Source organism: Amphiura filiformis, chromosome 3 (assembly GCF_039555335.1).
Source record: "Amphiura filiformis chromosome 3, Afil_fr2py, whole genome shotgun sequence".
Classification (NCBI taxonomy): Eukaryota; Metazoa; Echinodermata; class Ophiuroidea; order Amphilepidida; family Amphiuridae; genus Amphiura; species Amphiura filiformis.
Window position 1 is genome coordinate 7245414 of NC_092630.1, and position 15318 is coordinate 7260731.

General features: G+C 35.6%; 1 protein-coding gene across 1 annotated transcript in view; it reads right to left on the reverse strand.

Moving 5' to 3' along the window:
• LOC140147941 (slit homolog 2 protein-like) overlaps window positions 1–15318 on the reverse strand; it is a 250816-nt gene that overhangs the window by 35380 nt on the left and 200118 nt on the right. Inside the window, 5 exon segments of the mRNA XM_072169734.1 lie at window positions 2773–2844; window positions 5084–5155; window positions 5616–5690; window positions 10775–10925; window positions 11631–11794. Of these exon segments, the coding sequence (XP_072025835.1) occupies window positions 2773–2844; window positions 5084–5155; window positions 5616–5690; window positions 10775–10925; window positions 11631–11794 (534 nt within the window).

Here is a 15318-nt window from a genome sequence, read left to right on the forward strand (position 1 = left end):
TGAATTCCGAGCCTTGAATGTGTTAGTATAACTCATGGATATTATGTTATGGTTTGTGCATTTCTTGAAATGAATAATTTTTGAAAGTTGCCACAAAATTTGGTAAGTCATGAAAAGGATATGCATGTCAAGATGCATTTCAAGAAATGTGCAAATGGTTTATACGTGTAAAATATGCAACTTCTAGTGTTGACCATACAGCCAGCTTGCCTTTGCCTCAATTACTATAATGGTACTGGTATATACATTATGCATTAACAAAGATATATGGAACTGGTATACTCATGAATGAGTATGGTACTGGCTAATTACTCATGAGTATGGTATCCTGTATGTATATAATGGCTCATGAAAACTGTTTTGTGAGTATTGAGTACAATAGTACACTGCAAGATTCCTATTCAGTGGGGCACCTGCACAGGTACATTGTCGCAAAGGTACTGGGCTGGGATTTTACAGTACCAGGAGAGCACCAGTGTAGTACCAGTGCAATACCACTGCTGGTGGGTCCTGTGCAGTAGCAGCAGCATTTGTACTGTATCTCTGTAGGTACTCCGAGTGTACCAGTTCGGTACCTTGGCGATGGAGTACCTGTCCCAATATGAATCTTGGAATGTAAATACCCCAAATTAACAGCACATAAATTCAATGACATATTAAATGGTCATGTGTATGATTACATTTTTCAGATCCAGCTGCATTGTATTTTATGGAAATTAACAATACAGCTAAATTTCGAATAAATCATATTATTCAAATATATTTCTTTGAAAATGTGTGAATCAAAGATCAACTTTTCAAGTCTTGACATTGTCATGACAGAGTTCTTCAACCCTAATATGTGTGTTCACTCATAAAACGACCTCTGCATGTATTGGGTATGATGTTGAATGCAGGTCACTGGACTATGCCATTGGAAATGAGACCATTTGGCTATTCCAGTTGAAACCCATATGCCCTCTGTGGAAGACATTACCTTAATCTCCCACACAAGGAGTGTGAATTTCAAATGGGGTTTTACTTGAATGGGTGACTCCATTTGAAATCTACACTCCCTGTGTGAGAGAATAATGTCATGTCTTCAAAAGGTGGTGTATGGAATTCAACTGGAATACATGAATGAATGATCTATGATGTGAATAAAGAGATTGATTTGATAGTAAGACATCAGACAAGAAATTAAAACTGGTCAATAAAAACAGAAAATTTCTTATTCTTTTCGAATCCATTTCTCTCTCTATTTTCCGAGTACTCGCTTACAACAGGGCTGTCTACTTTTCAGAATTGCTTGGCGTGAGATATTGTTGAACAGGGGCATACTGGGATATAAATATTGTTTGCTGATTACAATTATTAATTGTTGACCCCTGCTTTTTGTCAGCAAGGTGCTCAAGAATCTTTAAAAAGTGGGTGTAGGAAAAAAAAATTTCTAAAACTATATTTTGACAATGCATAAGATTTTACTACCTTGGCGTGAGAGTGTATGAGAAAGTGCCAAAATATATGAGACTCACACCAAATATTGGGCCGAATGTGTGAGAGTTAACAGCTCTGCTTAAAATGATCTACCTTAATAAATAATAATACCATATTTTCCTTTGTTTCTGTTAATATCACTGTTAATAAGTATTATATCAAACCATTAGTATCAATATAGCATGATAACATTGCATTTTGACCAAAGTTATTTTCAGCTTCCTTTCGTAAAATTCACCAATATTCCACATGCATTTAGTAAAATGCACTCCAAAATTCTGATTATACATTCCCCTCTTACGGAAACATTCAAAATACCACTGACATTGTGCAATTTTCTACATCTATAATAATTTATTTCTCAACAATATTGATCTTTAATAATTTTGCAGTCTGCACCGTTTATATTTCCAATTATTTTGTACAAAATGCCATATACAGTGAGCATGGATACAAGTGCCTAATTGCAATCTAAGTCGTCAGATGAATTATTGTGTTTTATAAAATCTATTGTTTAAACAAAAATACATTTCTACACTTTAAGTGAGAAAGCCTTCGCAATCGCATGCTTGAAAGCAAAATATATGATTAATATCAGCGCTTTTTTGTGAGTACCAGACAAGGCGATAAAATTTAACATCATCACAAAATTTAATGCATTATTTCAACATCATATCATATCTAATGAAACACAGATCATATGCCGGTACTTAACAGTTATTATTTTGGAACAAAAATAAATCATGAATTTAATACTTGGCTGATAAACAGAACATGACAATTTTTATCACTAATGTCTTTATCAATCCAGCATGGTTTAGCAAATATGATATAATAAAAATCCCTTTAAAAAGGGATGTGTTAGGACACGGTGGTTATTCATAATAAGAAATATCATGTTATAAAAACACGTCCTGATCATTATTGGATTTCTCTTACATGAAAAGTCAAAGATAACATAATTAACCAACTTAATATCAGTGGTGTTTTGAATATCTAGTTCATTTATTACCAAATTCCGACAAACACAATACAGCAATTTGCAATAACAAAGACAAAAAGACACACAAAAAAAATGCATTTTATATAATTTATATGGAAAGAAGCACAAATCACACACAAGCAATAGAAGATGCAATGGAAAACATTCCCATGCAACAAACAAACAAACATGAGAACATGCTGGGTTGAATTTCATGAGAAAAGCAATGCTGGTGAAATGGCCGATGCACTAGATCCAAGTGAGGGCGCTTGTACACGCACATCATCATCACCTCAACACATGTCCATACTTACAGTGTTCGTAAATTTCTGAGCCCGCCAAAAGCACGGCCGGTGACTTTGCTCAGTCTGTTATTAGTAAGCTGCCTATACGAACAAACAAATAAACAAGGCAACATACGCACACAAGAAAAGGTCAAAGGTCATAACAATGGAAGGTAGGAAGGTACATAAAAACGCATCACAAGAGTATTATTAAGGGGTGGAAATCAAAGAAGAATTCAAATTTACAAGCATGTTCATTTCATAATAGGGGGAAGAGCCAGACACAAGCAAACTTGTTTGTGGTAGTGAGAGGGGGCGGGGAAAGAAAGCTTGCAGTGTTGATCAGTTATCTTGGAACAAATCAAAAATTACAAAATTCATATGCAATTTAAAATTTGTCAAATATTTCTCACAAACGTCTGCAGCAAATATGCAAAACAGTCAATTGTAACAGGCCGTGATTAAGGCATTTTATATTTTCAATAATTTGTAAACAAAATTTGCAAAATCTATTTCGACAACAATTTTGCACAATTATAAAAAATACACAGCACTCACTGAGCTACTACTGATTCACTAGCTACATCTATGGTCTATCTCTAACATATAAATAAATGATGTAAAATGTTGACTTGATGCAACTACTTTTATGATGGATCCACTTATGACCAGGCCCGTAACTAAGGGGTGGATGCCCCGCTCCCCCCAATTGCCAAATTGTCCAAAAAAGTCTCCTTTTTTGACCCAAAAAGTCCCATTTGCAAGTGTAGGGAGCAAAAAAATATAGGTTTTTTTATGACTTTTGGTCAAAAGGGTCAACATTTTAAGAAAAAGGGCTACAAAATCAGCCCACCAATAGATCCTGGTTACAGGCCTGCTTACCTAATCAGTTTTGTTTGACCTTACTTGGATTGCACTTTGAACAAATGGAATAAATGCTCATCAAAATTGCTATTTTGTGTGTGTTATGTCATAATTCATCTTAGTATCTTTAAAATGATATTTATAGAATGGGAAAACAGGATGAAGAATGACTTTTTTTTGTTGGAAAAACATGCTGCTGAATGAGGGGGGGCAGGTAGATGAATAGGGGGCAAGGATGATGGACAGCCGGAGCTGGATACTCATATGACCATAGATAGGCATTCAAGCAATGATATGACACTGACGTACATGCTTAACACATAACAATTACAAGGCCTGTACAAATAGTTTTCAGTTCAGGTGTAAATCTTGTATGATCTGAAACTGGACCTATAATAGGTGATTCACATAGCATACCCCAGTATGGGTTTTTATTTTTGAAAGGGATGCAAAAAAGGATCATTAGGTACATTTACCAACAATCATTCGAACAAACTGAAAATAAGACCATTCCGAATAAAGTTGTGTATCAAAATAAAAAAAAACATAAAACCCAACATGTAAAGAGTAAAACCATTTTGAAACAAATATAATGAAATTTGCCTAACTCTTGTACATATAACACCCTCAACCTACACATTTACTGATATTGCAGAATATCACAAAATTGAACCATCAAAATAGAAATTCTGAATATGAAGAGAATACATTTGTTACCATTTTAGGGGACTAACCAAGAGACCTATGAAGCCCTATCAACATAAGTAATTTCATTACATAGCTGACCCCTTTCGATCCATCTGCAAACAGAATCATCAGAAAGGTTCCATAACACCAATGTTTTCAAATGTTCGTGAGAGTTAATCAATGGTTTTAACCCCCTCCTTTTCTAACAAATCTAGTTTTAATTGTAGAGCTTCATCAATCTTTTTGGGTTTTTTCCCTTAAAAGAAAAAAAAAAAAGATCATCACAGAAATCAAAAATTGTAATTAATTGGACTATATCCCATTTTAGTCCACAACTGAAATTCTTGTGAACCAACAATTGAAATTAGTTTAACTTTCACCCTGCAAAACATGCATTTGAAGGTAAAGCTTGACCATGTTGACTATGCAAGTTTTACAGAGTTCCAGTTGGGAAGGGAAGTGAATTGACCATTTCTACATTTTCCAAAATCCTTTGCAAAGATACCATGTCCTTGTTGATGTAGATATTGTCGATGTGTACTCTCCACTAGTCAGTCATGAGCAATGTGCAATATGCAATGACTTAGTTTCTTTTCAAAAAGATTATGATTAATGCCAAAATGGTCAATGTAGGAAACCCTGTGTATTGTTACAGTGTAATTTTTTCCCGTACTCTAAATTTATAATGAAGGGAAGGGGAAGGGAGAACTGAAAAATTAGAATGAGAGCTATATAAGACTAAATTGATTAGAAATGAATTAGTGACATATTATGGTAATTCACAACTTACATTTCTCGTAGATTTATGGCACCTTCAAACGCTCCCTCCTCTATCACTGATATACGATTGCTACGCAAATCACTGGTTTAATAAGAAAACAAAATAGATTATAAAGAATCATTCTTCAAGTTTGCTTTGGTGATATTTAGATATATTTCAAGTGTAAAAAGCTCAACAACATTTACCCATCTCTCATGCTCACTGTCAGCTGGCGCTATTCAGTACTGATCAAGTTCACAAGAGCATGTAAACCATCTGATTTGATCTTATGCCAAATATGAAACACCACACATATCACAGATTTACCACACATATAGGACTAAGATGGCATTTTTGTGCGTTTTGACATTACAACCTGTGATGAAAAGCGTTCAACTCATTTCTGATAAAAAATGCTTTTTTTTATTGCAGAATTCTCATAATTTGGCTTTGTTCGATTGCAACAGACTATTAGTTGGAGCTGAAATGACCTTACACCCCTTTACTAGGTTTAAGAAAACAAATGATTATTGCTAAACTAGGTTTAAACTACTAAACTTACAGTTTGACTAGGTTTGGCAGGTTCTTAAACTTCCCATCAGCCGAGATACGTGTGATTTCGTTGTCATTCATCAACCTGGCAAATGGAAAAATAGACAAATAAACATTTACAGCACCGATAATATTATATTTCTTACCAATACATTACTGGTATTTCAGACTTGAACATTTATTTCTAGTAAAAACTGAAGGGAATTGCATTGTACGATATGATATAAGTTGTAACCAAACAGAATCATGTGCTGGAAGCATTTTTGGGCCTTTTGGTGACTTTCTGTTCTGACTGTGAGGGAGGGGACAACCAGAAGGGCACAGCCCAAGTTTGTTAGGGGGGTGCAAATACCCATAGTGTCATCACTGTTTTGAACAGTGACACTTTACAACTAGTCTAATTTTTTTACATGTTCTTTATAACTTTACAAACTACGTCAAACTCCTTCATACAATAATACCTCAGTAGTTTTGTGAAACGAAAGGTAACCAGTCCAGAAAAAAAGCCTATATGCACTCCATTTTGAATGACACTATTACAATTGAGACAAACAAATTGAAGATGCCAGTTCCATCAATTCCCACAATCTTCTTCTCTAGCTAACACCTGTTTGAGCTAGTATTACAAATATGTGGAAACATGGCTCAGACTGCCAAGTTGATTCGGATGGTATAAATATAGTTACACTTTTTGGCACGTTTCTAATACATTTTGGTGTAAATTACATGATTACAGGTTATTACAGGATGGTAAATCATCCTCAAGAAATTGATTTCTTTTGCTTATTAGTAATTGAAAATGATGGTGATAATTCTTTGCTTCCCTAAGCACGTACAAAAATGTTACAATATGTTCTCACCATTAAAAAAAATGCTCACATTTTCTGGTTTCATGAGACAGTTTCAATAACAAAGATTTTTATAAAAATTAATTTGGGCCTTTTATTAAGTTGACATTAATTTGATCTTAACAGAGCTGTTAGGGCAATTGTATGAACCGCTTACGACCAGTGACAGTGCTGGGCAGGTGTTGTGTGTGGGGAAGGGGTATACTGATTACTGAACTGTGATTCTGGTATGTCATCTTCAAGGGTTTTGACAATTTACAGTCTAAAAGTAATTACTCAAATAATTACTCAAGATATGCAAATGAACAGGTACTTTTTGAGCCAAAAAGTTTGGTAAGAGAAGAACTTTGTGGGGCAGAAAAATCCACTAATTTTGACACATTTTCAGAGTGGAAAAGATGACCTTAAGAAAAGAGTCACAGACAGATAGTGATCTTGACCACTGTATACAAATTCAGTATCAGTGTATGCATCCTTCACACCCAATTTGAAGAACTCCATAGCAACCAGGTGACCCTATGGTCCATCCTTCCTCTACACCCTTGCATGTAGAGTATAAAAGTTAATCAAACCCAAAACATTGTGACATCCCTTATCTGGTCATTTCTGGTGCTGTCATGGCTCATTTCTGGGGCTTAATGAACCAAAACACAGATTTGTCTTAAGATATTCTGTCTCTGTTAATATCTACAGGAATACGGATAGGGGTTAAAGCTGTGCTAGTATCATGGAAGTACAGGTGCTATTGACCTTAACCCCCTGAGCACTACCTGCCGTTCTAACATTGCTTCTGATTGGTCAATTACGTGATATCTTCATTTTAATCACCAATCAGAATGGAGTTTTGCAAATAATTCACCCCAATATTTTTGTGTGGTGAAATTATTCTAACAATGTTGCTGATTGGTCCAATTGATAATGAAAACTCCTTTTTGACCAATAGGCAGGTAGTTCTTATAAAGTTAACCCTTGCAACAGCTTTGTGGGCCTCACCTGAAGCAGGGTGGGGATATGTGTGATACATAGGGGACCCTCACCCACACCAAGGTGAGGGAGGATAAGAATATTGCCACCAAATTTTAATTTAAAAGAATCCTCAAATGTGTACGATGCCTTTTGATTGACTTGGACCCCATTCCCCTTTGGACAAGTCACTGCTCTACATACTGCTTGCTTTGGTTCTTGACACTAGAAGGCAAAAATCTGTAATTGGTTGCAAAATCTGTGAAAATCTGTAATCCAACACAGATTTTTCATGGATTTTTCAAACAGTCAGAGATTTTTCACCGAAAATGTTTCCTAGTATAATATCACTTCCAATCTTACACTGACAATGGGCTATTCGAATTGAAATCCTTACACCCCCTATGGAAGACATGACCTTAATCTCCCACACAGGGGGTGTATATTTCAAATGGGGTCACCCATTCAGGTAACCCTATTAGATAATCACACTCCCTGTGTGGGAGATAAAGGTCATGTCTTCCATAGGGGGATATGGATTTCAACTGGAACAGCCCAATGGTGCGTTTAACAAATGCTATAATTTCTACATTTGTAATAACACATTTTGTTTAGGAACACCCTTCGAAACTGATACAAATTGCTTCTTTATAAACACTCAGACTCCTCAGATCTGTGTATGAGGTAATATATTCCAAACACACACAGAAATTCACGCACATTCTTAAAATATTCATTGTATGTCTCAATCCATAGATGCATATCAAACTCCAACCTTGACATCTAAGCCCGACTAGATTTATTGTATTTTATTTTTTTCTTTACAAAGATGATACTACATTTGCCCTTCATGCACCAACATCATTTGTGACTGGTATATCAAAAGCAGACACTTTTGGGCAGGATCGTAAATAGAAAAATAGCAAAAAATCTGCCCAGGAGTGATTTTTTCACAATTTGGGTTTGTTGCGAATTTGTGATGTTATTAATGTTTAAAATATTGTCTGATAGTTTCAGACCGGAATATAACTGGCATCTTGTATTTTATGAGACATATTTATTCCTACTCTCAACATTGTCAATGATATTTTTAAAGACCGATATCTCAATTTCCAATTTTATAATACCATAACTTACAAACTCAATATCTTCGCTTAGAAATGTCAGATTTCATTGGGGAAAACAGTGTTGTGGAGCAAAATATCTCTATTACTTAAGATATGTAAAACCTCAAAAATTGATAACCTGCCCAAAAGTGTCTCTTTTTGATATGACACGTCACATTTGCCCTTCACGCACCAACATCATTTGAAGGCACCAAAATCATTTGAAGATGGAAGGTTTCATTTTTTTTCAAAAGCAATGCACTTAGTAAATTTCATTCCCATTCAATTGCAATCAGCTTGGCAACTTGAATTGGAAAGAACTCCAAACATGGCTAGAGTAAAGTGCATCTCATTTCTGAAAAGTATCTCCTTTATAACTTTGTAAAAACCTTTAACTGTATTCAAAGTATTACATCCAATTGTAAAATAACTTTCTCATATGATATTAAATCAAACAGAACATTATCCAGACATGACTTCCTTGCTGTACGACAACGTCACCTAGAACGTGCTATCGTGACATCTGACATAAAATACAAAGTAGAACCCGAGCTCGGCTCTACCCTTGATATCTTCAGACTGACTAAACATGTCAACATTCTATGGGTTATGTCGCTGTTTCTACAAAAGCTTACAAATGCCGAAGATGACATATATACAGACATATATACAGAAATGCAATCTGTTTATACATGTCCGTGAAACTGAAACTAACAATTCAACAAATATTACATTTTCCTTCACAAACTCATAGAGACAGGTTGATGTAAATGTGGCTATCTACATGAGATAACAGATCCACATTTGATGCAGACTGATGTAGTACTATTGCAGTCCAAATTCAACAAATATTACATTTTCCTTCACAAACACATAGAGACAGGTTGATGTAAATGTGGCTATCTACATGAGACAGCAGATCCACATTTGATGCGGATTGATGTAATTCTACTGTAGTCCACTTTGCATCTTCATGCACCTCCTCTGGATCTGACAAACCTGTGTGCTATAGAAGTCCATACTGATCTGAATTATAGAGATGTGTATTGATGAGGATCATCCATCTCGTGCGAATAGCCTCGATGTGTAAGAGTATGTTTACATGGCAACCATGTTTCACCTTTTCCCCAAGATGAATATATGGGTATGGGCATGGAAGACACTAGTGCATTCTGCCTATATACAACCTATCATACTTTTTCTGAAAACCATTATCAAGGCTCTCCATTTTCCTTGCAAGATTTCATTTAAGAGAGTGTTACAATAACTTTTGATATTGACAGGTGAGTTGGGATGCACTGGGCTATTCCAGTTGAAATCCATACACCCCCTATGGAAGGCATGACCTTAATCTTCAACATCGGGAGTGTTACTTTCAAACGGAGCTACCCATTCAGTGTTGTCTGCTCCAAAATGGGTTATTCCCATTGAAATCCACACACCCCCTATGGAAGACATGACCTTAATTTCCCACAGAGGGAGTGAAGATTTCATGGAGTCACCCATTCAGGTAATCCCATTTGAAATTCACACTCCCTGTGTGGAAGATTAAGGTCATGTCTTCCACAGAGGGTGTATGGATTTCAACTGGAATAGCCCATTTCAGATTGTGACCAACTTAGAGTGGCCTACCAGGCATGTTTCCAGTGGGGCCTGGAAAAATTAATAAGTTCTCTGCAGATATGCTCTAAGAATGGTCTGGCATGCAAAATTGGCAACTTCAATGCTGATTTGAACCAAATTGAGATTAACTTTGGTCTGAAATGGAACTAAATGTATGGGAAAATCACAAGATTTGGTATCCTTAATGTACAATTTTAGCCTCTTGTCAAGACTTTATTGAGGGATTATAGTACAGCTTTATATATTTTGGTTCACTTCAATTTCGGTAGTGACGTCAATGCTTTTTCGCGATTGCACGCGTGAGTGTATACTTTGCGTGATTAACTTGACGCGTGCGATTCACTGCTTAGGCCAACGGAATACGCACATACGTCACTACCAAACTTGAGGTGAACCAAATTATAGCCTCTTTATTCTGTAAACTGTATCATGCCTGTCTTGATAATTGGCTGTGAAGACTTACATGATGGACATACTGATTTGGTAAATTTCAAGTTTGGGGAGGATAAGTTTTCATCCCACATTTTGGTTTGTTTCTTTTGTGTATGGACATTTGCATGATTGTGTCAGTGTAAATGCATGCACATCCACGCATTGTCCTTATGAATCATAGAATCATATATACTTACAGTTCAGTAGTGTATGTAGGTATGCTATCAGGCATCCCTGTCAACCCTGAGTTGGCACAGTCTACTATGCTACCATCACATTGGCATTCATCTGGACAATCGCTGTCAATGAAACACTCTCCTGATTTTGATGTGCGGTGGAATTCAGCACCTGTAAATATAATGAACAATATAATATAAGTCTAAGCTGCTTTTACAGGTTTCAATATATATATTATCAAAAATCGCCAGAAGTACTCCCCTCCCCTGGTTAGATAAGTCAAGGAGGGTGATTTTTTTGATTAGGAGTATAACATCCCTTCTGGAGGTCCTGATCTCACAACTTGTGTCATTTGCTTATTCAATCTTTGTGTCGGCACACAAATATATGAAAATTGGGCATGGGTCCTTTTTTCAATACTTGGGCATGCAACATATTTGTTCTTACATTTAAAAGTACAAGTAGCAGCAGTTCATATGGGAGGGAAAACAAACACAAAAATATGCATTGTCTAAAGAAAATGTTTGCATCAAGTTGGACTTGCAAAAAGCAAATATTACGACCATGTTGTATAAGCTGCAAAGTTCAATATTTTACCTAGAATGCAAATGGGCACAGGCTACACCTTTGCTTTTAGTTAAAACTTAAAACTTGGATATCATACTGCATTTGTATCAATGTACCTTCTTCGAAATTTCAAGAATCCTTTGCAAAGTACGACTTAAAATAGGTAATCATAAGAAATATCAGTAATCAGTTAAAACATTAATTAGTACCATTTCTCAGTTTAACCTTGCTTAAAAGTCATTATAAGTCCAACTGCAGTGCATCACGGGACATTATCTCATTAGAGATGAAAAAAAAGGGTGTTGTTACCTTTGCATTTGAATTTGATGGACTTCATTTGACTGATGCGTTTACGCTGTACCCTCTTGGGCATCTCACACCTCGCTCCGCTGGTCTCGATGGGATTGTCTTGTAGATACTCAGCTAACCATGCCAGGTTACAGTCACAGATGAGTGGATTTCGTGCCAGATGTCTGTTTGTTAAGAGAGACAGGCAGAAAATGAAAGTCAAACAATATGACCAAGGCTAGGGAGATACGATAGATAGGTGAATGAGGGCAAGATAGGTGTATCTAAATGGGAAACATATAGCTCCCTCCTGTATGCAGTGCCATAGTAAGCTGGATGAAAGGGGCAGCCATAGCCACAACAATTTTGGAGTACCTTGTTGTGTATTTCTCTAATAACTATCAATTTGAACATCAAACATTATTTTGGCCACTCCAATTCTAGAAAGCTGCCCCAAAATTTTTGACATTGCCATACCCTGCCTGTACGTGAAATATAGTTATGTTACCATACACACCATCAAGTTAGCTTTACTTCTGCTGATCAGTATAATAGTAGTCCCATGTTTAATTATGCAAACCTTCATATTAAAGTGTCTACCACCATTTCAGCTGAATTTAGCCTTTGACAAAATTGACAGTGGTTTGCTATCTTTAGTAGATAGCAGGTTTGCTATCTTCAGTAGATAGTAGGTTTGCTATCTTCTGTAGATAGCAGTGCATTGTTATCATTCTTTTATGACTCTCTTCATTTGATTTAACTATCTCTCTGTCTCTCACCTTTCCTCCTATGACACACTAACCTTCTGTTTCTATCTCTATCTCTCTCTCTCATATCCAGTGGAAAAGCCAAGGAGGGCAGCCCCCCCCCCCCACACACACACACAAAATGGCAGCTCTCCTTTAGCCAAATTCACACAGCTATTGCCTTCTCCAATTGTATTTCTTTGATTCAAGGTAACACCCTGCTAACAAGCAGCTATCATTTCTTTCCATATATCCCTCTATTTCCCTTTAACAAGCCAGGATAGCTCTAAGACTAATAACGCAGGCAATGCTTTTAGTTTCTTCTTCTCGTTTGAAGTGAAAAACAAATTGTCACCAAGAGTTGTACAGTTTGATGTCTATATAATTACAAGTGTCTGGAGGATTACCGTACATATGCTCTACAAGATTGCGCTCTTGATATCGGGAGTGTGCTGCATCAATGCATCCTGTACCTACAAGTTTAGATAGGATACTGAAATTTGATTTTGCTTTTAAATACTGCCATTTTAGTTAGCTTAATTGTGCATTTCATCAATTGGTAATGCACCAAGTTTATGTAAAGTTAAAACTATCTTCTTTTAAGTGGAAGTAAAAGCATACATTATTTTAAAGAGTGACAATTTCCCTTGAAAGTAATTCAACATTTTGCAATTTATTTCTGGTATAAGTGTTACTGTCATAGTTGAGATATATATTGATCCATCAATCAAATGTACACAAAGAAGAAATGTTTAATGCATACAGACACAAAACTACAAAGATTTCTATGTGGCAATCATGATTTTCAATTAGTATGCTGTATTTTGGGATTTCGATTCGTTTTTTGAAATTCTGTGAGTTGCTCATTTTGAGGTATTTATATATATTTTAAATGTATTAACTATGATATAGAAGTAATTTTCATGTGTTGTTATTGTTCTGTACTCAGCATCAAATAATATTAACTCATTATAGACGAATTACTCAATATTATCATAAAAGATTCACACATAAACTCATAATAAAACGTATATAAGGTATATAGGAGGAATATGCCGCTCTAGTGGGTCGCTTTTTGCAATAAAACCCTAAATATGGGTACCGATTTAAGAAAAAAAATCCCAAAAATCAAATTAGACCTAAACATGTCAAATTAGCCCTAAACTGTCAAATTAGCCCCAAAACCCCTACACATGGCTAGGGGTTTCAGAGTTCCAGTGGCACACCCATGTCAAAATGTGAGTACCCCCCAGGCATAAACCATGGATCCTAAAAAGCTACTGAAAAAAACATGTATGTTCTTTTGGTTTCTGTTATTTGAGGGGCATTGAAATGATCTCACAAACTGCCAATTAAAATTGAACAGTTTCAATATTAAAATGTAGTCTATATAACATCAAAAATAATTATGTAACAAAAAAAGTCAAAATTGCATCCTGCTCATTTCACTAGGATCTGAAACATACTCATCTGTACACAGTTCATTTACCCCATTGTGCTTGTACACTCAAAGATTGACCCTTGAATGTGTTGGGTACAGAAACTCATACACCACAACTTGAGGCTAATACTTGAGATACATCTGTTGAATGGCTGCTTGTGAACTATGCCACACAGCATGATGTTATTTTGGTAAAGAATCACAATTTTCAATTAACATGACTGTCATCAATGAATAATTACCATCATCATCATTTTAATAATCGCATACCAACTTGTCACTTTTAATATCATCGCATCAAATCACAAATACAAAAAAAAGGTTGGAATTTAAAATTTGTGATTGTACAAACATCGATATTGTTAATTTTTGACGTCATGCACCCACTGCTGTAGTATGTTGCAATGGTACATTAATCCTGTTTATGTTGAAAATGAAATCAAGCTCAACTAATGGTGATTACTATCCCATACTTCCCATGTATTACTTCATGTTATTTATAAGCTTATATATGTATTTAATGACCACTCATCAGACAACAGTATATCTGTCTGGATTACAAGTCATGATTGGGCTATTCTATTCAAAAACCACACCTTCAATGGACGAATTTGGAATTCTAACCAAATTCAAGTTTCAATTATTCCATACCCAACCATTTGCATCTATAAAAGTGCAAAAAAGGTGTGGAAGATTTTGTAACTGATTCCAAACAAAATTATCTAATTTTAGGCTAAATTGTGCACAATTCAAATAGGATTTGATGAATTTCAATCATTTCAGTCGGAATTTCCCATGAAGCTGCATGTCCAGCTGGATTGACCATAAATAAGAAGCAACTGGGATTGAAATGGCTGAAATCTTCAACATGGGGTGTGTGAATTTTAATTGGAATAGCCCATTGCTATTACTACGACCTCAGACATGCTCATCTGCCAGGACACAGTTCTATATCAATGCTGAAAGGAGAACTGAACTGTGCCATTTGAAATGAGTTCATTTTGATTCATATTGAGATTTTGTCCTCTACTTCATTTCATCAGTTCAATGAAGTACTTGAAGAACCAAAAGCTCTATTTGAGCATACTCTAGCTTTATACATCCCCAGTTGTCATGCTTTAGTTCTAAGAGGCCATTTTAAGCACAATCCTGATAAAAAAATGTTTGTTTGTTTTGCTCAAAAGCTATAGTTCTGTGTTAATTTTCAAATCAATATCTAATTTGCCTGTCTCTAATTTTTAATTTGTTAATAAGGAATATGCTTGCAAAATTAAGCTCTGTTTCATAATTAAATCTGTTTCTCAAGAGTTGAGTGGGTAGTTGAGCCTCCATCTTGCTCCAAATCAGTTCCAGAAACCTTCATTTCTGTAAGACTACTGCTAGTTTCCAGCTACTACTCAATGCCCTTACATCTAGGTCACATTTTGGTTTATATTCTTGTCAAATTTTTGACAAATTGATACAAAGAACACAATTAGAAATTCATTTGTCGAAATTGGTGTTGAGGACAAAAGCCAACATA